The following is a 24,515-nucleotide window of genomic DNA, read 5'->3' as shown; positions in this document are numbered from 1 at the left end:
CTCTTCTGGACCGTGGAACCCTAATTTGGAAATTTTCCTAAAAAATAGGAAATGTGCAGAATTGATGAAAAAACCTTCTCTAAGCAAGGAACGTTGAAGAGACTTCAAGAAAATTCTTCCTGAATCGAATTTTCCCTCTCCAACAATTCTAGATGTGTAGGAGTGGATATACGACGGCAGGGTCCACTTGCATGGCGAGGATCTATTGAACACGTGGCACTAGAGTGGCACATTCATAACCGGAATATTTGACCAAATGGCGACCCGGTCATTGCATGTTGAATTTATGGCAAATTCCTTTTGCATGCAACCGCCGCATGTGGAAATGATGGATCATTTATGACATAATGGGGTGATTTTTGCATGGATGAATATTCAACGCATGTTGGGTGAATTTGAAGGAGGTGGTGCATTTAATGCGCAATGGATGCTATTTTGGATACTTTTGAATTAATTGTATATGGGCATGATGGGTTATTAATTGGAGATTCCCACCTTGTTGCATCTTGAGTGGGGAATCTTTAGGGAAAACCCTAATTAGGGTTTTGCATGTGATCATGGCTTGAGGCCTATATAAAGGGGTGACCCCCTCATTTGTAAAGGAGGGAGCCTTGTATGAAATTGTTGCGATAAGTTTTGAGATAATAACAGTGAAACATTGTTCTCTGATGGTGTCCACTTAAATTATTTTTTCAAAGCTTGCATGGTTTCACCTTCCTCACTTAGATTAGAAATAGTAAAGTGCTTTGATTTCAATGGAGAATGTGATGGTGTCTGATGAATTTCCATGGTTCATACTTTTTTGCATCTTGCTGATTGTAAGTTGCAATGTAAAGTTAGTCTGAGCCCCTTAAATTTGTTCCGAGTTCGATTGTGGATAGTCGTTTGGATTGCGTTGTTTTTGGGTATTCAAATGTACTTTCTCGATTTGAAAATTCTCTAGCATCCCCAGAAGATTGCACCGGTTCTTGTGGAGTTGTAGTTGATCTTGGCAAAGCAGAGCTTGGTTTATTTGGAATTTGTCCACCAGAGCACTATTCATTGTTATCACTGCCCTTAGGAGTAGATTTAGATCCTTCTAAACCCTTTCCCTTTTACTTTCCAGTTCATTCTAGTTCAGTTCGTTCGAAGCAGCAGCATCATAGAATTGTCATATCCGATGATGGAGTTCCAGCCACAACAAAGAAGTGAAAGAATGATGCAAACGTAAGGCCCCTTGGATTACCAGCAATCACATCAGCCAACTGAGTCATGTCCACGCATTGAAGAAACCTTGGAGTCGATTGTTTGAACTTCTTGCAATCTTAGCATGCAATCACACTTTGATCAAGAGAGAGTGAAGTGACTATTAGGCAACTTTATTCTGTGTTCGACGCTGTCATAAAAAACACGTCAACATGTTGTTTGAGCTGGTGGTTCTCCATTTTGGAGGGGATCATCTATATTTGGAGCCCATGCTTCTTATTCACAGCCTCGTGTTTAAGGCTTTGGCTGTGCATCTCGATCGTGGTGTTTTCTTTGTTATTAGCCTACTTTTGGCAGCGATATTGCTTGATCATTGAGTAGCATCATTTTTCTTCATAATGGGTTGTTTGAGGCATAAGTGACAGCTTGAAGGCAATGCTGTTCAGTCCACTCTCACTGCAGCCTGTATGCTGTAGTCAATCTGTATGATGTAGAGAGCCAAGAGCACAGGGACCAGATGGGACATGAAATAGCAGTATTGCTATTGGCATGCCCAGGTATCATATAGTAACTTGTGCCCATAATTAAGCACCTCCATGATAATGCCCATGTCAAGAGCATAGATGAATGCTTCGAGACTCAAATGCATCATGCACAGTTTTAGACGATGTGGGCACACTGTTGGGGCTGTGGCGCAACCCATGACATCATAGAGATCGCAAGCAGTGGTATTGTTGTAAGTTTATTGTTATAACTTCGATGATAGCATTATCAACGGGCTGCATACAATAGTGTGTGTGTGATGATGTCAGTATCATGTGTCATTTCATTTGAGAGCAGTAGTTTTTCTCATTTTTCACCACTGTTGCAGCTTAGAAATTTTGGTATATGCACCTTGGATATGTGCACTTGAGTAGCTTAGTCCTTCCAAAGATGCAAAAGTTTTGATATAAGCTCGGTAAATTATTTAGCTACAGGCACAATGGTGTTTAATTTTTGTCATCTGTCTCATTTAAATCCGGTCGAGGAAAGCTTTAGAATGAAATATTTCAACTCACATAAGGTGTTACTTTTGTTTTTCTATATACAATTGTTCATGTGAATGAAGAGAATTAGAAAAAATAGCATAAATCCCTAGTTAACAATGGCAACTAGTTCTCCTAAATTTCTTCTTCTCGACTCTCGGGTATTGCGCGTAAATAATTATTTCGCTTGGAAGACAACTCAAAACTCAACTCAAGTTTGAGGAAATCTGGGATGTGGTCAATGGAACCACAACTCGCCATAAGACAGATGTTAATGAGCAGAAGAAATTTGATCAAGCCGACAGAAAGGAAAAATTGATCATTTTATTCAGTGTGTTTGATGATGTCCAGCCTTTTATTTGCGACTTGTCAACAGCCAAAGATGCATGGGACAAGCTCAAGATGGTCTATAAGGCGAAGAATCAGAATCAGATCCTAAATTTGCAGAGTCAGCTACACAGCCTAAAGATGAAAAATGGAGAACAGTTGGAATCCTTTCTCAAAAGGATCGCTGAGTTGAGAGCTTCCTTACAAGCATTGGGAGAAAAGACTGAGGATGTAGTTTTGGTGCGTATTGTTCTACGCGCACTACCATCCAGATATAAGGTCTTTGTGACAACTTTGAATGTCATTGAGACGACCCCCACATTTGAGAAGCTAGTAAATCTTCTCCATAAAGAAGAATCTATCAGCTAGGAACATGATCGGGATGATCATGCCATGACTACCTGTCATAAAGGCAAAAGCCCATGCAACAACTCAGTAAACCTCCCAAATTTGGTAATTCATCCAGACCTTAGAAGAAATGTCCAATATGTGAAAGAGTTGGAAATGATTTGAAAAGTTGTTGGTACAACTCCTTCAGCAAAGGGTCATCCAACAAATCACATCAAAGGAAGCCATTTCCGAGTGACAAACCACAATGGGAGCAGAAGAACAAGCAAAAACAAAGCAATGTTGCTGAAGTAGAAGATTCTCCAGATGAGGAATGCATGCTTTTAGCTCACACTTCAGTAGATAGTTCACAATCAATATGGTATGTGGACTTAGGTGCTACAAAGCACATGACTGGACAGGAGTGGTTTCACACATTGAAACCCCATCACGGTACAATAACTCTTGGAGATGATACCACCCATGAAATCAAAGGTATTGGTGACATCTCTTTGAAGTTTGGCATTAATCATTGTAGGGTTACTAATGTCTTGTATGTGCCAGAACTTACTAAAAATCTCCTTTCTGTTAATCAATTTCTTGATCACAACCTTAGGATTGAGTTTGATAACAATTAGGATAAAAAAATTTGTCTTATCAAAGATAAGTCTAAAAATGAAAAAAATGTTGCCAATGCTACTGAAATTAGAAAAATGTTTAAGCTTGATACAATAGCTAATAATCAAGCCTTAGTGACTAAGGATGATGATGTTGCTTTGCTTTGGCATCATAGATTTGGTCACTTGAGCACTAGTTTTCTGCTAAAGCTTTGTAAGAATAACATTGTCAAAGGGCTTACTTCACTTGAGAAGTCGAGTGCTGTTTGTTCTAGCTGTCTTGCTGGAAAACAACACAGAGCACCCTTCTATCCTAGTGAGCATCATGCAAGTTAACTTCTGCAGCTAGTGCATACCCATCTGTGCGACCCTATGCCACCTAGTCACAATGGATACAGGTAGTTTCAGATTCTTGTTGATGATCATACAAGGAAAATGTTAGTATATTGCTTGTAGCATAAAGATGAGGCCTTCTTCCACTTCAAAGAGTTTCTTTCTCTTGTGGAGAAAGATACGAATTGTCGTATTCGTATCCTCTGCTCAGATCAAGGGGGGGAATACACCGACACAAAATTTTCCACATATTTGAAGGAAAATGGCATTCGACGTCAACTGACGACAACACACACACCTCAACAAAATGGTGTTGCAGAACGAAGAAATTGCATCATCATGGAGATGGTCTGAAGTATGTTGAAAGATTCTCAACTAGAGAATGCATATTGGGTTGAAGTTGTGCACACAACAGTTTATCTTTTGACTCGTGCACCAACCAAAGCCCTTGATGACATCACTCCAGAAAAAAGCATGGATAGGGGTGAAGCCTTCTATCTCACATCTTCGCGTTTTTGGATGCACTGCCTATATGCACATTCCTAAACTGAAAAGAAAGAAGCTTGATGAAAAATCCATGAAATTTATTCTTCTTGGTTATAGTAGTGAGTCTAAGGCATATCGCCTTATGGATCTTGACACAAAGAAAATATATATTAGTAGGGATGTCATTTTGTGATGAGAAGAGTGAGGTAGGTTCTTCTTCCACATCATCACCTACTTCCAATAGTGCTCCCATATTCAACATGGATGATAAAAGTGAAGGGAATGTTGATATTCAATCAACACCCACCATTGTCACAAAGCCATTACCAAAATGGTATACTAGCACCATTTGAGATGCAAAGTTTGATAGAGTTCTAGATACTTAGATACTTCCACTTCAGGTCCAAGGACTCGCAGCATGGCTCACAATGAGGTAAAGTTTGCACTAATGACTCCAATTGTTGAACATTTTGAGCCATCTAATGTTGAGGAAGCATTAGAGTCAAAGCCATGGAAAGAGGCTATGGATGCAGAGTATCAATCTCTGATGAAGAACAACACTTGGGAGCTTGTTGATCTACCACCTGGTAAGAAAGTAATTGGATGTAGATGGTAGTATAGACAAGCATAAGGCTAGACTAGTAGCAAAAGGCTATGCCTAGAAAGAAGGTATAGACTATGAGAAAACCTTCGCTCCCACTGCAAAGATAAAATCAATTAGAATGATTTTTGCTTTAACTGCACAATTTGGATGGAAACTATACCAAATGGATGTAAAAAGTGCATTTCTTAATGGAGACCTTAAGGAAGAGGTCTATATGACCCAACTAGAGGGATATGTTGCATTGGTAAAGAAGAAAAAGTGTGCAAACTAATCAGGTTCCTATATAGTCTCAAACAGGCTCCTAGAGCTTGGTGTATCAAAATTGATGAGCATTTGTGAAAACATGGTTTCACTAGGCATCCATATGATCCAACTCTCTACCTCAAGGATCAAGGGGGGGATATTGTGATCATTAATGTATATGTTGATGACTTGATTATCACAGGCAGCTCAGAAGCAATGGTTGAAACAACCAAGAATGATCTCAATAAGGCTTTTGATATGACAGATCTCGGGCTACTGCATTATTGTCTAGGCTTAGAGGTATGGCAAGCAAATCACCATATCTTTGTGTCTCAAAGGAAACATGCCAAGATATTGCTTGAGAAGTTCAAAATGGTGGATTCCAAACCCATGTCTACACCTATGGAATCAGGTTTGCAATTATCTACATCTGATGCATCTTTTGAGGTGAATGCAACTCTCTATCGTCAGATGATTGGAGGTTTGATTTACCTCACTTATACTAGACCAGACATTAGTTTTGTTGTTAATTATCTATCACGATTCATGCAAGAACCAAAAATGTCCCATTAGAATGCAGCAAAAAGGGTCTTAAGGTATATAAATGGTACAATGGATCATGGTTTGGAATATAAATGATCAATTCTTGTTGACAAGGTACACAAATGCAGACTATGCAGGTTCAGTTGATGATAGGAAATCCACATCTGGATTTGTTTTCTTCTTTTGTTCTGATCCTATTTCTTGGGGAAGTAAGAAGCAACCCACAGTTGCTCGTTCTTCAACAAAAGCAAAATGTCTTGCAACAAGTGCAACAGTGTGTGAAGTAGTTTGGCTATGTCGCATACTAGAAGGATTGGGGGTACCACAAAACCAACCTACAGTCCTCTACTGTTGTTGGCGGCAATATTGTACATGAAAATAAAACTAGTTAATTAAGTTGTAAGTGGTAATTGTCTTGGTTAGTTGGCAACTGCGGGGTGGTAGTTGCGGTGCGACGGTTGGCGCTCGCACCCCCTCGATATCTTTATATACTTCCGAATGTAACTTGTGAGGGGGGATGATTATGAATGGAATACCATCTCTTATACTTTGTCTGATATCTATGGCGTTACTATTTTGCATTACGTGCTTTATGTTTTAAGTTATTCACTTGAGAGGGCAAACATTTGGCGCCGTTGCCTAGACATACTCGGGAACGGGAGACGCGGATGGCACATGGAGACGATGGGCCTACCCGTTGGTGAGATAAACCCAGAGGCCGATGACGCGCAAACAGGGCTCTACAGCGGAGAAGACACTGCAACGAGGGAATTTTCAATTCTGCTCCAGGTAGCCATCGAGACCTACGTCCGACGAGAGGCCACGGAGGCTGAAATCCCACCAAGTGCCGTGTGGACAGCGCTGGAGGTTAGCCCGACAGTAAATCGGTTGATGAACCACCTCCCCCGGTTGCTTGCACAGGCATCGCTGGCACAACAAGCTCGCTTGAAGGAGATTGCCCAGGAAGAGCGACGCCAACAAATCCTTCAACAGTACGAAGAAAGCAGCCGACGGGAAGCGGAGCGGGATGGCGCTAGGCCAGGAAGGAATTGAACCCTAAATCCCTAGGGATAAAGGAACATTCTATATTCAAACAAAGATGTCATAATATTGACACGAGTTGTATCTGACGAAATGAATTAATAAAGGCGTGTTCTGGTCTATGGGTTGTGAATTATGGAAATGTATGGAAATTAATGCCTAACCTATTAAATAAAGATAGAAATAAGAAAGTAGAAACGGACGAGTGGGAGGCCGCGCAGAGGGCCTTGATTCTGGAACAACGAGTAGAACGTAGACGGAGGCTGAGGCAACTTGCCGAAGGACGACTTGCCGAAGGGTGGCCCGAAGGAACCAAGGAGGTGTCACGGAGGGTGCAGAAGCCGAGAGAAATCTCTATGCGTCACTAGAACACCGTAGGTGAGGAGCCACGAAGAGTTTCTGGAGGAAACAAGGTTACGGAGGAATCTAGTTGAAGAGACTCGGGATCAGTTTAGAAACTTATCCCTTATGCCACGAAGTGAGGATCACCAAAGGAAGCCAAGAGTGGGCGCGGACGAGAACGGAGGGGAGGACAACCGTACGGTTGTAGGTGCCACACACGGTAGGCAAAGCACCGTACCTCCAATCACCCAAGCAGGACACACCACTGGCGCCGGAGGGAGCGGCGCAGGGGCATAGACATAGCCACACCCACCTCCAGGAAGATGACCCCCATCGATGGCGGGCAAACAGAAGCTGCCTAAATTCAACGGAGATGGCAACGATGACCCCGTACGACATTGTCGTACGTGAGACAATATGGTCAGCCAACGGGGTGGTTGACAAAGCTGATTGGGTGGTGCAGTTCCCGGCCACCCTGAGAGGGGTAGCCATTGATTGGTACTCTGATGTGGATAAAGCAAAGGTGGGAACATGGGATGACCTACGGAAAGCTTTCGAGAAGGAGTTTCGACTCCTTCGAGATGATAATGAGATCGTGGTGGAGATATTAAGCACAAAACAGGGAAAGCACGAGATAGTGCGAACATACAGCCGATGGTTAAAGGAGTTACTAGGGAAGATGGAGAACCAGTCGGCTGACGGACTAAAGAAAAGATGGTTCGTGGAAGGGTTGCGGTCATCCTTGAGGAGAAAGATGAAAATTGTACCGCCCACCTCATACGATGACGCGTACAACCGTGCAATGGATTTGGAAAGTGAAGGCAAAACATCGCAAAAGAGAAAGGACAAGTCCTCTACATAAGAGGAGTCCTCGGGAGAAAGCAGCAATGACGAATCATCAAGTAAGAAGGTGCAAGCTCTTCAAAAGGATATGCACCATATGTTGAAGGAATTTAACAACATGAAAGGAAGCATGAGCAAAAACGAAGAGGTGTGGTGCACTGATTGTAAGGAAGAAGGCCACACAAAAGGCACCTGCCCGAAGAAGGCCTTTTGTGAGATTTGCCAAGTGATGGGACACTCCATCAAGGAATGCCCATACAACATGAAAACCCAAAGTACGCAAATGAGCCAAGTGTTGTTCACTAAGCAGGCCACAACATCCGCACCAACGGGTATGGCCCAGCAAACCAACACAATGGCATCATCTGGAGGTTACCAGGACAACAGACGCGACGGCGGAAGGAATAACAACAATAACAATAATGGAAGCCGTATCTAGTATGACGCCAAGGGCTGCCCAATGATCCAGTGTAGGGCCTGTAATCAGTGGGGGCACTTCGCCCGTGATTGCACGAAGGAAGCCACCCCTCAGCACCTCTGCCGATGGTGTGGGCCAGGCGACCATGAGGACGCAAATTGCCCAAAGGCAGGGGTTAATCTCCTCAACATTGAGAAGGCTGAGAAGACTGGTGAGAAAGAAGTACTGGCGATCACCCACGCTCAGACAAAAAAGGCCACTTATCCCGACCCCCGTACGGAGAAGGAGAGATTACGGGAGGCAAAGGCCAATATTGAACGTGAGATGATGGCCGAACGATGGGACAACGAGGTGGTGAGTACATCATCCCGTACGGAAGCTGAAAATAACATCATTGGGCAAGTACTGCAGATGGAAGTACCTATAAGGGTAAAGGACCTTCTAGAAACAATGCCATAGTTAAGAACCGCCATTTTTAGTTCCATACAAACCACTGCGCAAGCACCTTTGTGTGCCACACGGGCGGAAGTTCCGGTCAGCCCCTCGGCTGACCCAATGTTGTTGGCCTTAAATAGTGGTCAACATCCTGCTGTAGTAGAGATGGGAATTTTCGGGGCTATCCTCAAGGACACCATCGTGGACGGAGGTTCGGGGGTGAATGTACTGCCAGAGGATACATGGAAGAAGCTGGGGAAGCCAACACTATGGCCATCCACGTTCAACTTGGTAGGTGCAAACCAGCACGACATCAAGCCACTCGGCACCCTGATGGCCCAGCCGGTCACCATCGGCACGCAACCCTTCATACTAGATTTTGTGGTAATACCACTCAAGAAGAAGGGGTACGACGCCATCTTAGGTAGAGGGTGGCTGGTTACAGCAAAGGTGAACCACGATTGGAAAAAGAACACCCTTTCTATGGAGAAAGGGGGGTGGAAGTACACCATTGATTTGAGGACCCAGGTTGTCGACGAGGAACTGGCATCATCTTCGGAATCGGAGGGTGAAGGAAAAGGCGACTTGAGGGACGAAGGACAGGGCTGCAGGGAGCCCAACGACGAAGGGATTCTCAAACTAGGAGAGTGCTCCGAGGATGAGACAGGGTCATTGAACAGGCTCTTCCACTGGCAAATGGAGGATTACGAAATGTTCCAGAGCTACAGGCTCGAAGTAGAGGAACCAGAGCAAGCAACAAAGGAGGTGTACCTGCCGGAATACAGAGAATATTGGAAGGGAGATGCCCCAAACCTCGATGATGTAGATAATCCCAAGACCATTTGTGTTGGCAACAATTGGAACCCTGTGTGGAAGGCCGCAGCCTTCAAAATCTTTACTATTCTTCTTCTTATGTACGGGAAGGAGACCGTGGTTCCTGTAGAATTTATGGTTCCAGGTCTTCGGATGGCCATTGAAAATAAACTTGCCACCAACGGGTCCAAATTGAAACCCTACCATGAGAAGCGCGCAAGGGACCCGAGAGGCCGAAGGACACCCGAGAGGCCGGAAGGACACCTGAGAGGATGGAAGGGGACTCGAGAGGCCGGGCAGGCGACTCAAGAGGCACAGGACCATAGCGGGAGACTCTTGGGTGAGGAAAACTGAGAAGGATGAAGGGCGATCCCAAAGGCATGGGACCCGAGTCGAAGACTCTCGACAATTAGATTAGAAAAAAAAACGTACGGTCGTACAGCGGACCATACGGCAAAAAAAAAAAAAAAGAAAAAGAAAAGAAGAGAGCGCACATACGGTGGAAGCACCGTACGGTGGCACCACGGGGTCACCGAACGATGGCACCGCTAGGTCACCGAATGGTGGCACCGTGTGTCTACCGTATGGTGGCACTGCGTCTACCGTACGGTGGCACCGCGGGGTCACTGTGCGGTGGCCTTGTAACCACACAGGCAACACTAGTTAACGCACAAGTAACGGGACATTCTCAGCCACCGTACGGGTTCACTCCATCGTCACCAGTTAACGCACAAGCAACGGGACATTCTTAGCCACCGTAGGCTTGAAGGAGCACGGCGGTGACAGTTTAAAAGAGGGTGATGGCATGTTAAAAGAAAACGACGACTAGATTGAAAAATCTTTGATGATGTCTGGGGCCAGGACGCTGAAAATATTAGTGGAGAAGAAGGATTTTGACATCTTAAAATATCACAGAAATGATGTGCGCCATGGACTTTCGTATGGTTCTGAGGGTTGTCCGGACCCCGTGAGGGGCGTCTCCCCAAACCCCGCGGGGCGCTGCCCCTCGACCCCGTTGGGGGCGCTGCCCCCAGACCCCCAGTTTATTTTTGAGCTACAGTACACTTGTTGGAGTTGGGCGAAGGGCATCAGAGAAGGCACGGTAAGTGTTGGGTTGTCCCGTACTGTGAGAAAGAAGCCTGCAACTTAGCATTGGCGGGGAAGCCATAAGCTGTAGAGGGAGATGGATTTGGAGGTTGCGACCAAACAGAGTCTGAGGGAAGGCATTGCAGGCACACGAAGTCGTACGGTACCAGGGAGTTATTCAGTTCAATTATTAGCCTTTGGGGAGTGTGATGGAGGATTTGAGGCATCTCCTAGCCTTTGTGCTAGAGGGTTGTGGCCACCTCCAGGCAGGAATGGTACGCTTTGAGGAACTCGGAGTATGTCTCGGCTAGACGTGAGGTTGCCTTGGTGGATGCACAGAGGGCTCGGGAGGAGTTGACCACTAGGTTGGAGGCAGTACTAGCGTGAGACTTAGCTCGACGTACCCAAGAGTTGGATGCCGCGAGGGCAGCACGGGTGGCTATCGAGGACAAATTGGTTAGGGAGACAGTATCATTGGAGTAGCAGTTGGTGGAGGCTGAGACTGAAAAGCATGTTTTACAGACAAGTTTGGTTTAGGCACAGGAGGACTGTGATGTCAAAGGAAGCCATAATGGTGAAATCCACACTTGAGCATCAAATTGTAGCAGAAAAGGGTTTTCAGGCGAGGACGCAGCAGGTGTATGAGTTCCGGGCTCAACTGGCGTCAACAGTTCTGTGTAATGTCATCTCTATTTTGTATTAAGTCTTCCGGAGATGACTTCTTTTCTTTTGGGGGGGATGATGTTGGCGGCAATATTGTACATGAAAATAAAACTAGTTAATTAAGTTGTAAGTGGTAATTGTCTTGGTTAGTTGGCAACCGCGGGGTGGTAGTTGTGGTGCGACGGTTGGCGCTCGCACCCCCTCGGTATCTTTATATACTTCCGAATGTAACTTGTGAGGGGGGACGATTATGAATGGAATAACATCTCTTATACTTTGTCTGATATCTATGGCGTTACTATTCTGCATTACGTGCTTTATGTTTTAAGTTATTCACCCGAGAGGGCAAACAACTATGACAATCAGAGTGTTCTCAAGCTTGTTCGTAATCCAGTGTTTCATGAACAAACCAAGCATATTGAAGTTGATTGCCACTTCTTTCAAGAACATGTTCAACAAAACAACATTCGGCTTCAATTTTGCTCCACATAGGAACATGCTGATATCTTCACCAAGCCTCTTGCACTTGTGAAGTTTGCAAGTTTTCAGAATTCTCTTATTAGTACTTTAAAGAAATAATGTAATAAGGGGGGAACGTTGGATATTCCATCATTTCCACATAGATAGGTTGTTTTACTACTTGTTTGTTTTTGATTTGTTTTAATGTGTGTGATATTTGTTATTCATTGTGTACCGAGTGAGTGCTATTTTAAGTACTCCATTCACCACCAACACATGTATATAAACTCATATGATGATAAATTTTAGTCAATTCGATTGCTCTTAAAATTGCAATATTTGTGGCCTCACTTGGCTCAGTCTAGGCTGAAAATTCTCATGTTACTGATAAAAATAAAATAAAAATACCATACCATGCAATGAATCTAATTTTTATTTTAAGGAAATAAATCGCAGATTAAATTTCTTTTAGGTAGATTCGAAAAACCCATAATATTCCTTTTAAAATCTCGATGATTAACTTGGATAATTTACTTCGGCTTAAAATATTTTAACTTGATCTAACAAAAATCCCAATTTCCTCGAGGGAATAATAATAATATTAATTACCAAACTTAAAAATTAAAGACAAATCAATTTTGGAACTTTTTGGTCAATAACGGAGTTTGAGATTACATCTAAGTACATGAAAATGATAATAGAAACACACAACTACAACAACAAAAAGTAAAATACTACAACAATAGAAATCGCATGTAAATTTGCGTTCAACCTGCCTTTGACCATGTCAATGAGCTTGCTGTGAGTTTTCATGAGTTTGAAGGCGATTTTTCATTATCTTTTTGGCGATTTTTGGGAATGCACAGGCGTGCAAGTAAACCTGCGAGTGGCTTGGTGAGGGTTTTTGGGTGCAAATACTCAGACTCGGCGATTACTTGCTGAGTCTGCAAACTATGTACAAGTTCTACACCACCCAAAACCATGATCTTGTATTCATGACCTGCTTTGAGAAATCAATTGCTCTTTTGACTGTATAGGATATTTTTGGGTCCATTAGTGGTTCGACTATCTTGTGCTGCAACTCTTTTGACTTGAAATGTCACTTTTTTATCCAGATTGCCTTCTATCACCAATCACACTTTCTGGAACTCTACAAAATAACTAATTTCTTTAAAGTAGACCTTGCTAGCTTTCTTGAGATAATTTGATCCTTTTGTAGGCAAAAGCTGATTGTAAAATTCAACTTCTGGAAAAATACTACAGCTAGTCAAGACTCATCACTTATCACCCTCATTCTGTCATCAGTTCTTCTAAGTATTTTTTTTTAGCAAAAACTCAATCTCAGTCTGATTTATAAGTCCCAATCAAGTTTGTGCATAATTTTTTTCTACGTTATGTATAATTTTCTCTACAATGTGCCTACACTGGTTAAGTTCTTAGGTAAGTTTCTATTACCCTGATAGAAAGAACAGGGGAAGGAATTCATATCAAATAAAATAACCAGAGTATGAGAACAAGAGGAATGGATAATTAAACTGGCTTCAGTAGATACGTGTTTCAACATGATACTTGTGTGGCTGTTTTTATCTGCAGGAATATTATGAAAACATAATAGAAGTTGCACATTTTAATGGTTATGCTTATTTGAAATTTGTGCTGATGGATAAATGTAATGTTCCCTATTAGGAGGCTATCAATTCCCAAAGAGCAACATATATTACTACCTAGTATATTACATGAATTCAGAGTAGATAATTAAAGTTGCCCATAATTCAACTTAATATTGTCATTGATTTGGTCCTAATTCCAAATCCCTTCTCATTCTTAATCCCAGAAGAGGGCATTGGATTGTTAAGGGCACTGTGACACAACCTCCCTAATTCAGCCCAGACCTCAGGAACATCAGTCCTTTCATCCTTGGGGCTCTTTCTTCTTGGAGTAAATGGATTTACTCTGCCTCTCCCTAACAGCACCTGTCTCCCTTGGGGAATAGAATTAGAATTGATTAAGTACTTAGACTGTGAATATATTTGTCTTTCAATTATTATGAATATAATATGAAATTAAGTATGACTGTCATACATATTGCAGTCTATAACATTATTAATATTACTACTAAATTCTGCATAAGAATATTATCAGGCTTCATATGTTAAGCACACATATTAAGCACATCCCCCTGCATACCACCAAGAACAAGGATGTTACTGCCTGTAACTTAAATAACAGTTTCGATTTGATCTGATCTGATCAATGGTGATGTCACTGGATGCTTTGATTCCTTTCCTTTATGTCTCTCAATGTGAGGGAGAGGTCACACCTCTTCATCATGTATGCCCTTTGGTAAGAGACACCCTTTCACCATTAGTACCCTTTGAAAGAGTGCAACTCTTCATTATTTCTGCCCTTTGAAAGAGACACAACCTTTCACAATCAGATATGCACTTCTTGTTTAAATCAGATCTGTACTTCTTATTCCCAAATTATCACCTCTCAAATGAGGTTCTCTTGTCCTTTTTATATCTCATGTTTGAGGGAGTCACAACTTTTCATTTCATATCTTTTGACCATTGATTATTTTAATTAAATTCTAGTTATCTTTAATTATATTGTTCTATATTACAATTTAAATTTTATTTTTATTCTTCTGTATTTTAATTTTATTATTATTATTTATTATTAAATTCTATTTCAGAGTGGGGACATTACAATAAACATCGTTTTGTTTATGGATTTTCAGGTTAACATACATGGCTATGCTTTGTCTGGAGGAGGACGTGGAATAGAGAGGGTGGATGTCTCGGTTGATGGAGGTAAAACATGGATAGAAGCTAGTAGATATCAGAAGAGGGGTGTTCCTTATGTGGCAGATAGTGAGGAATGTGACAAGTGGTCATGGGTGTTTTTTGAACTTCAAACTGAGATTTACCCCCCAACTGACATTATTGCCAAAGCGGTGTGTATATGATGCTATGCATTACAGTTTTGTGTGTTCTGTAATTTAGAATTCTTCTGTATTGAAGTTTCCTTGCAGTGAATAGCAGCTCAAATTCTCACATTTTTACTGTATTTGTCACTTTCAAGTTTTGTTAAATTGTTTACGGAGACTCCTAATTGCATTTTTGTTGTGCACTAAACCTCTCTGTCTGGAATTTTAACAGGTTGATTCTGCTGCAAATGTGCAACCTGAGAAAGTTGATACCATTTGGAATCTTAGAGGAGTGCTAAACAACTCCTGGCATGTAGTTCATGTCAACAGTACTGCAAAGGCTATGCGCTCAAGCCTGTGAATTGACGTAAAGTGAACACTAAAAAGAAAGCTATGACAGTTGCAAGTTATTTTCTTTTGCTGGGCTATAAATTTGTTATGTTGTTCAATGTTCTGCAATGTAAAAGGAATAAAGCCTTCGGGAGAAAATATGCATTATAGGAGAGGATCAGATTAAAAGCTCTTCCTTTCACCATTGAGAAAGGATTTATTTTGTAGTGGTTGTACAAAAACGACTACTAACTTATTTGCAGTTATATATTGGCATAACTGACTATCTACAAAAGTGTGTCCACATAAGGTTGCACGCATAAGCTTGTACATGGATTCGTTGTCTGCAACCCAACAGTTCTACAGAGCCTGTGCCTGCTACTGTAATATCCCCAAATAGGGATAATAGAAAAAAAAAACATCTCCAAAACTAGGGCACAGAAAATTCTGAAACTCTATTTGCATAAAAGAAATTCTTCAATAAACTCATATATATTAAGATTACAAAACTAAGTTTCCTGCTAAAACAAATAAATTCCTGAGTATAGAAAAGTACATAAAATCACTTTACCCCAGAAATTTCAGAAGTGCTTCACATTGATTTTCTCTTATTTTCTTGAGATAAAGATGATCAAATGATGCAACTTTAGATATAAATACCTCAGAATTTATCTTCAAACCTTAGCTGTCCTCATAAAAGACTTCAAACCCTAGCTGACCTTGTCAAACTCCCAATAAACCAGCGCTAGGTCTGATAAACTTGTCCTTTCTGTTGCTGTCCTCAATGATAACCAGAAGTATGAAGATAACTTGCTGTAGTTAGTCCAAATCTGCACATGTATCTCTGAATTTCACCTGTAAATTGCCTCCAAACCTGATAAACATTTGCAGCCCTAAAATATGATGTGCTATGGTTTCACAAACCAAAGCTGTTCCATCGAAAAACACCCTTCTAAGGGGAGCCTATATGTCTCTCCGAAACTAGGGACACTCAAGGATTTCAGACCTAAAGCCAAGATTGTAATAGCACTAGATAATAAACTAATAACATAACATAATGAGCTCTAAAGAACCCTAGAGAGTTATATAATAACTCCCAAAGAGAAATTAATCTCAGCCCTTGATCATCCACCTCTTAATCCAATGCTCCACATTAAAACCTTAAAAATGAGCCAATAGGCTCCTTGAAAACATACACCCCCTTTACATTTTTGTCACATGCTTTTTTAAATCACTTAAAGTACATAAAGGGGGGACAACTTAAGTATTTCACCTCTAAATTGCCTCCAAACCTGATAAACAATTGCAACCCTAAAATATGATGTGCTAGGGTTTCACAAACCAAAGCTGTTCCATCTAAAAACACCCTTCTAAGGGGAGCCCATATGTCTCTCCGAAACTAGAGATACTCAAGAATTTCAGACCTTAAGCCAAGATTGTAACAGCAATAGATAACAAAGTAATAGCATAACATAATGAGATCTAAAGAACCCTAGAGAGTTATATAATAATTCCCAAAGAGAAATTGATCTCAGCCCTTGATCATCCACCTCTTAATCCAATACTCCACATTAAAACCCTAAAAATGAGCCAATAGGCTCCTTGAAAACATACACCCCCTTTGCCTTTTTGTCACATGCTTTTGAAAATCACTTAAAGTACATAAAAGGGGGACAACTTAATTATTTCACCTGTAAATTGCCTTCAAACCTGATAAATAATTGCAGCCCTAAAATATGATGTGCTAGGGTTTCGCAAACCAAAGTTGTTCCATCAAAACACACCCTTCTAAGGGGAGCCCATATGTCTCTCCGAAACTAGGGATACTCAAGAATTTCAGACCTTAAGACAAGATTGTAACAACGATAGATAACAAACTAATAAAATAACATAATGAGCTCTAAAGAACCCTAGAGAGTTATATAATAACTCCCAAAGAGAAGTTAATCTCAACCCTTGATCATTCACCTCTTTATCAAATGCTCCACATTAAAACCCTAAAAATGAGCCAATAGGCTCCTTGAAAACTTACACCCCGTTTTCCTTTTTGTCACATGCTTTTTAAAATCACTTAAGTACATAAAAGGGGGACAACTTAAGTCTTTGGGACAAATTAAGTCTTTGCCTTTTTGTCAATTTTGCCTAAAAAGTCATGCCCACAACTTGAAATCACTTAAGTTCACAAAAATGCATAAAAAGATGTGCCCACAATCTAAGAATAGAATATAATTCAAGCCAAAGACTCTACCACTTACCCAATAATTCTCTAAGTCCTCTTCCCCTTGGGTAAACCAAAGAAAGGACTGCCAATATGTTGTTAATCCTCACAGTTTGAGTTGGGGAAATTACAGCTACTGAACAGTTACTTTTAGTGTGTCTCAAGATTGAAACTTGTCTCATGGAAACACTTATATAGATACAGAATTTATGTACATTTTCCCTTACAAGATGATACTGGATATTATGTTATTTGTGCTCCCATGAAACTTCTGCAAGCACCTCCTCTACCCATTCCACTTTATAGAGGCAGCCTATTCTAACCTTCTGCAGCAGCCTTCTTTCGTTCAATTCTTTGGCACTTGACCAAGTCCATCCATGGAAATGTTATGCAACTTTGATTGTTACATTGTAGAATCACTGGATCACTTGAACTTTCTCCAATTTCTGAAGCAGTCTTGTTTAGCGACAGTGATTCTTTAGTTGCTCTCTATGCTTGGCAAAGACACTTTTTACTGTTTTTAAGTGTGCTTTATTGCCAAGAAGGATACACTAATTAGCGGTAGTCTTCCTAACATCCACATAAGCTTGTTTACATGGATTTCGTGTAGATACAGGATATAAATCTCACTTTCACATTTGCCTGTGTCTACTACTAAACAATTTTTTTAAATTTTATTTTCTCCAGTAGATCTAAAATTACGCTTTAAGTGTTTTTCCAAAGACTCAGTCACAATGCTTTATCCTTCATGAAATGATGTCGAGTATCTATGTGATTTGTTCCCTCTTAAAACTTTTGGGTTTTTTGAAATTTTCACTTTTTGCAAGTGCTATGCAACTTGATAGTCACATCGTGAAATCACCATATCACTTGCTCCCTCTCTAATATCTGCAGGTGGCTTTTTAACCACAATAGTTCTTTAGTTTCGTGTGCAGCGAATATGTATTCTTCCTGTATGCTTGACAAAGCCATTTCGACTTATTTTAAAGTGTTTCATGGAACTGTTTCATTGTGAGGAAGGAAGCAATAACCAGTGGTAGCCTTCCTATTATCAATATGACTAGCCCAATCTTCATCATAATACTTTATGACTTGTGAGGATTCCTTTGCAATGCTACACCCAGTGAAAGAAAGATGTGATGTTTCTTTCAATATCATAGAATTTGATTTACAGCTCACCAATGCTGAAAATCTGGGTCTACCATATGTTGGCTTCCTGTATTTAGTGCAAAAGCAATATAAGTCCAAATTAATATAATTGCATACATAAATGATGCCTACTACATTTTGATATGGCACTTGAGCTATTTATCCCCCTTTCTTCAGTTGGTGATTTTGAGTTTGGTCTCCATAGGAATGCCCAATGGTTTGAATTTTTTCAAAACAGAATTTATTTTAAGTCATCTTTGACATTTTTTTTGACTCATGAATTTATCGTAAGTTTTTTTCTTTGAACATAATTTGGATCCATTTGAATATCTTTCAGGTCCGTACTCAAATATATTAATTGATCAAAGTTTACATTTATAATCGTTTCTTATTCCACCTTTTTGAATGAGAGATACACATTGCACCCTCTAAAGTTTGCAGTATAATAAATCATTTCAGCTATATTTAAGTCTTGTAGTTTAGAAGGTTCTCTTACGGTTTACCTTCGTAGTAGGTTTCCTTGTGCTTATTGTTCTGCAAAGGCCTTAAAGTACTTGCATATTAGATTTTGTCTTTGAGTGTTGCTCTTCCAGCCACAAAAATATAAATCTCTTACAAATTTTTGAAGGCACCAATCGAATGGAGACACCAATCCCTGCTACTAAACACCAACTTAGCAAGAGACACAAATCTCTTATATTGAGGGGCATCAACCTCCAAATGAACAAAATTTTGCCTTCTTGAATATTTGTACTTCAATGGATGATGATCATTTGAGTCTTCTTCATAAAATTTGTTTACAACTTATTCATATATATTTTCTTTTTCCAAAATCAGTTTGAATACGAATGATACTTCTTTTATTATGTGCTTTCAGCTACCCCCACACAACTTTTATACCCTCCTCATGCCTCTTCACCCAAGAGGGGTGATCCTTCCAAGAAGGGTCGTCCATATTTTGCAATAAATAAATTTATTTTATTTTAATTTCTCCCAAGTTAGGTGACTACACTAAGGGGGTTGGGCCATTTGCAAATAATAAATTTATTTCAAATCCCCAAGAGGGGCAACCAAACCAAGAGGGTCAGCCCATTTAAGGAGGCCTCAATTAATATTAATTCTAATTTTCCCGCAGGGGGTCAGCCCATCTGATACTTCCAATGTTGCATTGAATGAGGGTTGGCCATCATTTCGATCTTAATAAATGCACGAAGGGAGCGATTAGTGGCCTTTGGCCTTCAACATGCGATATCCCTCTATGACAACAATTGTATTTTACTTTCCTTTGACATCAATGGCAACGATATTTCCAACTATCTCCCCCTTTGTCATTGATGACAACCTTGCAAAGAAATAACCCGTGAATGCAACAAGAACATAGCTCTCCCCCTTGGTGTAATGTGCCCCATTTCTATATCTCTCCCCATTTGACATCAATGTCAAAGAGATGCTCATTATCCTCACAAAGCATATTCATCAACTGATCTATTTTTGAGTATGGAGCTGAAAGGCAATGCAATGATTAGTTCCTTGTATTCATGTTTCTCCTTAAGAATTAGTGACTAGATGAGAAGGATATTACTTCCAATTTCTGCTCGAGATACTCAAAGTTTTTTTTTCTAAAGGGCTTTGTGAAAATATTTGCAATCTGTTCCTTTGTGGCAATGTATACCAACATGACATTCTTTTTTGCTACCTGTTAAGAATTGATATTTGATAGGAATGTGCTTTGTTATAGAGTGCATAACAAGATTATTTGAGATATTGATTGCACAAGGGATGATCATATTCAATCTTAATGCACTTCAATCTTTGCTTAATCCAAAGAACTTGTGTGCAACATGATTTGCTGCTATGTATTCGGCTTTTGTTGTGGATTATGAAATTGAAGTTTGTTTCTTGGTTAACCATGACGCTAGATTGTTGCCAAAAAAGAAATTTAGGATGGAAGATTGTAAACCAGTTAGCACACCCATGGTTATAGATTGTAAGTTAAGCAAATATGATAAATCTCTTGAAGCAAATTAGACACTATAGATCAATGATTGGGAGCCTACTATATGCGACAACATCAAGATCATACATTATGCAAGCAGTAGGCATGCTAACATGTTTTCAAGCAGCACCAAAAGAAACCCATGTGCAAGCAGTCAAAAGAATATTTAAATAACTAAAGGGTACTTTGTACTTTGGTATGTGATTTTCTCCTATGGTTGTAACTATGTTCTACTCTCCTTTGACATCAATAACAATTTTTCCAACAATGATAATCGATAAAGATTGCCTTCACAATCTTGTCATCTTATTTTGTCTTTCTTTTTTGTTGGAATGTGGATAGGGCAACCAAATATTCTTAAATCTTCAAACCTATTTCTTCTTACCCAATCATATTTCTTCAAGTGTAATTCTCTGTACAACTTGAATGGGAACTTTGTTCACTATCACAACTTTAGCCCAAAAATAGGTAAATAACTTGCTCCATGGTGTTGGGTTAAGAAGTCATCACTTAATAAATTTTAGATGACTAAATCAAGAAAGATTTGGTTAAATTATGGAATGGAGAACTTGCTAGTAGGGTTGACAGACCAACTTAAGAAATTATTGACCCAATTTATTTCTATTGGCTTACTAGAAGATTTGAACTAACAATTATGAGCATTTATACTTTCCCCATCACACATTCTCAGATACAAGGACTTTCTCTATGTCGTTTTATTTGATTCAATGTGCCCTCCAATCAGTATCTAATAAAAGGCTAATGGCCACCTAATGAGAGCCTTGCTCAATTGTATAAATAGTTAATGGTGGTGACAGGCGGGTCTTGGAGATAATACATCCAGATCACAGTCACTGATCTGTCATAGTCACCCACAGCCTGTGGATGGATCGAATCCATCCGCCATTTGGATCCACGATACCAAGAGTGTTGGCATTGTGTTCTCATTGATGTCAACCGGTATGGGATGACTATCGGTAGAAGAAATGTATGTGCAACACTGCTATGAAGGAGTACAGGATGTGATATCTCGAATATAACCTTGTGTTGCACTACACCGGTAAGGTAAGGAAGATGACCTTAGGTGTCACCAGTACACGAGTTAGTGCCTGACTTGTGTGATGAGATAGAGAGGTGTTTGAGCAGTTGTTTGTGATGAAGATGCAGTCATCATAAGAAGCAATGACTGACAGTGAATGTGCTCACACCAGATCACATGTGCCTATTTGAAGAGATGCTACACAAACAAGGAAGTCACATGAAGTGCACTGTAGTATGCAGAATGCAAGGTGTTACTCCATCGGTAAGTGGAGCTTATCTCCTATTATGTATTGTGTGCATTATAGTTAGGTGAGATAAGAGTGAAGAGGTAAATGAAAGTACTTGAAGGATCACACCGGATCTACCAGTGAATTGAGGGAATGCCTTAAGTGCATGAGATCAGAGTTATGCACTGGACCGACAGAGAAGGCATGTTGAGATGTCAGTACAGAGGAAATGTGAAGTGTTTGTCACCTTGACAAACTGGTAGAGGAATGAAAAACATTGACCAGGGAGAAGGCAATGCTAAGAAGATGTAGTCAAAAGTAGATTGACCTAATTGAAGATGGAGTCTTGTGAAGGTTGATGACATGCTATCATCAAGAGTGGTAACCGGTATGTAAGCCCAACGATAATATGGACAAGGTGCAGATACAGAAGACTTCCCACTTGATGGGAATATGCATGCTTAGGTTAGTCATGTCTGAAGATCGGTTTAAGTGTTCCATCGATGGTTCAACAAAGTGGAGAGATGATGAGTGAACTGGTAGAATGTGAGATGCCGATAGAGTTGGTAAACCGACAGAAAGGAGGAACCAGTAGAATGTTTGGTCGGTGATCCTATATGGACCGACATGAAGAGTCAAGGTGGTAGAGCTGGTCGACTTGGATGCCACATGGAATCAAGATGGCGAACTTGTACCAGATGAAGATGGAATGTACATCAACGGGGCAGGTATAGAGTTGGTCGACTTTAATGGAGACTGTGAAGCTCGAGGTGAAGTCGCAAAAGTGTGCGGCTCGAGATTAAACGAAGAAGAGAGGATCAAGGATAGCCTGATCAAGTAGATTGGAGTAGTTGAAGCAACCCATCATGCCATATACCAGTGAAAAGAAGAGAGTAAGGTGGAGATCCAGCAGAGAAGAAGAGGAGAGGTGTACCAGTAGGGCTTACCGACAAAGAAGTAGCAGGTGAAGAGGAACAAAGAAGTAAGTCGGTGAAGTAGAGAAGGTATCTCACCGACAAAGTAAGATATATGTAATGGTTGCAAGATTCATTTGCAATAAGATAACTACTTTTGTATTTGAAGTTTACATTGTGATCACTGAGTTGTAGCTCGGTGCAGGGATTGTAGCCCATAAACAAGTTAGGGTTTGGTGCTCCTTGGGTTGGTGCCCTAAACATTGTAACAATTTTCATTGTGAGGCTGGATTGGAGCAGTAGACTCCAACAACATTGCTCGCCGAGGTTTTTCCCATCTTGGGTTTTCCTCGTACATCCTGGTGTTATGAGATGCCTCTTTGTGTGTGATTGTTTTAAGTTGGTCTCCTCACTAACCGATATGTCTCCATTGTGTTAGATCCCATAACCGGCATACACACATAAGTTAGTTAAAGGGTAAAAGATTAAGAACCCCTGATTCACCCCCCTCTCAGTGGTGCATTGTGTCTAACAATTGGTATCAGAGCGTAGGTTCCCAGCTAGACAAGCTTTCTCCAGCTTGGGTAGATTCCGGTCTAAGGAGATAATGGTTTGTTTAGTGTCAATCCCTGCTCCAATGTTTGATTGTTCAAACTATGCCATTTGGAGTTGTAGAATGGAAGTCTTCCTGTCCTCTCTTAGGTTTGATGTTTGGATGTCTGTTATAAATGGATACCCTAGTAAAGCTTGTCCTCCTACCGATTCAGATGCAAAAAGAATAAACCAGTGCAATGAAACAACCATGAAGGCTATTCTCTGTGGTTTAACAGGTGATGTCTCCTCACAAGTGGACAGATGCAAGACAAAAAAGAGTCTATGGGATAGACTGGAAAAGCTGTATGGAAATATACCCTGCACCATCGATTCAATCGGTGTAAGTGAGAGGAACTGTGCAACAGATACATGCACATATGATAGAGGCAGATTAGACTGTTGCAGTAGCAGTAATGATGAAGAAGGAACCCACCTCTTCATGGCTCAAGAATCAGATGATGAGGTGCACACGTTTCAGAATGATAAGACAAATAGATCCCACCGACATGATGTGTTTGGCAGTGATGATGAAGAAGAAGAAGACATGGCAAATAGGTCTAGCCATCAAGATCTATTTTGGAGTGAAGGAGAAGAAGAGGATGAAGCAAAAGTTGACCTTCAAGGAGAGCTTGTAAATGCACTTGAAGAACTCAATAGAGTTAGAAGGGAATACAAGCTATTCAAGAATGCTTCTATAGTGGAGCATAACTGGCTGACAAAATGCCTTGAGAAATCTGAGAAAAGCCTCTCAGAGTTGATGTCTCAAGGAGGAGACATCAAGAAGTGCAGGTGTGAAGATCTAGCATCTACGCTAGAAGTGAAGAACGAAGAAAATCAGAAGCTGCTTGGAGAAATGGAGGTTCTCTAAGTTAACCTTGAGAAATGTCAAGATGAGCTCAAGGTGTGAATCAAGTTTGATGGCAGTAGTGATGCCTTGGACAAGATGTTGAAGAATCAAAAGCATGCCAAGGATACTGAAGGTTTAGGAAGTGGTGTCAGTGAATGCTCCACTAGCAAGAATGTCCCTCACAATGACATTTTGTTTGTCTCCCCTAATGGAGAAAACAAAGGCCAAACCTTCTCAGTGAGAAATGCACCCCGGAAAAAGGTTGATCTAGATACAACCAGTGAGGACTTGCAGACAAGAAAGAAGATCGGTGCTGCAAGAGGAAGGAACAATGCAGATCCCAAAGGTAAAGGGAAGATGGGAGAAGACATCTTCATTGGAAGCAGGAAGTTGAGAAAGTAGCGGAGAGGACAGGAAAATACTACCACCCACAGGGGAAAGCAAATGTGGGAGAAGAAGAGACCAGATGGAAGAGCTGGA

The 24,515-nt window shown here is 40.7% G+C and overlaps 1 protein-coding gene across 1 annotated transcript in view; it reads left to right on the top strand.

Annotated features, from left to right (window-relative positions):
• LOC131068849 (sulfite oxidase) overlaps positions 1 to 15,379 on the top strand; it is a 106,659-nt gene extending 91,280 nt beyond the window's left edge. Inside the window, exons 11-12 of the mRNA XM_058004128.2 lie at positions 14,531 to 14,746; positions 14,952 to 15,379. Of these exons, the coding sequence (XP_057860111.2) occupies positions 14,531 to 14,746; positions 14,952 to 15,080 (345 nt within the window). The 3' untranslated portion in view covers positions 15,081 to 15,379. The remainder of the gene's footprint in view (positions 1 to 14,530; positions 14,747 to 14,951) is intronic.
• The last annotated feature ends 9,136 nt before the right edge of the window (positions 15,380 to 24,515 follow it).

This window comes from Cryptomeria japonica, chromosome 3, assembly GCF_030272615.1.
Source record: "Cryptomeria japonica chromosome 3, Sugi_1.0, whole genome shotgun sequence".
NCBI classification, from domain to species: Eukaryota; Viridiplantae; Streptophyta; class Pinopsida; order Cupressales; family Cupressaceae; genus Cryptomeria; species Cryptomeria japonica.
Note: the sequence above shows the minus strand (reverse complement) of the source record. Positions and strands in the feature narration are given on the sequence as shown.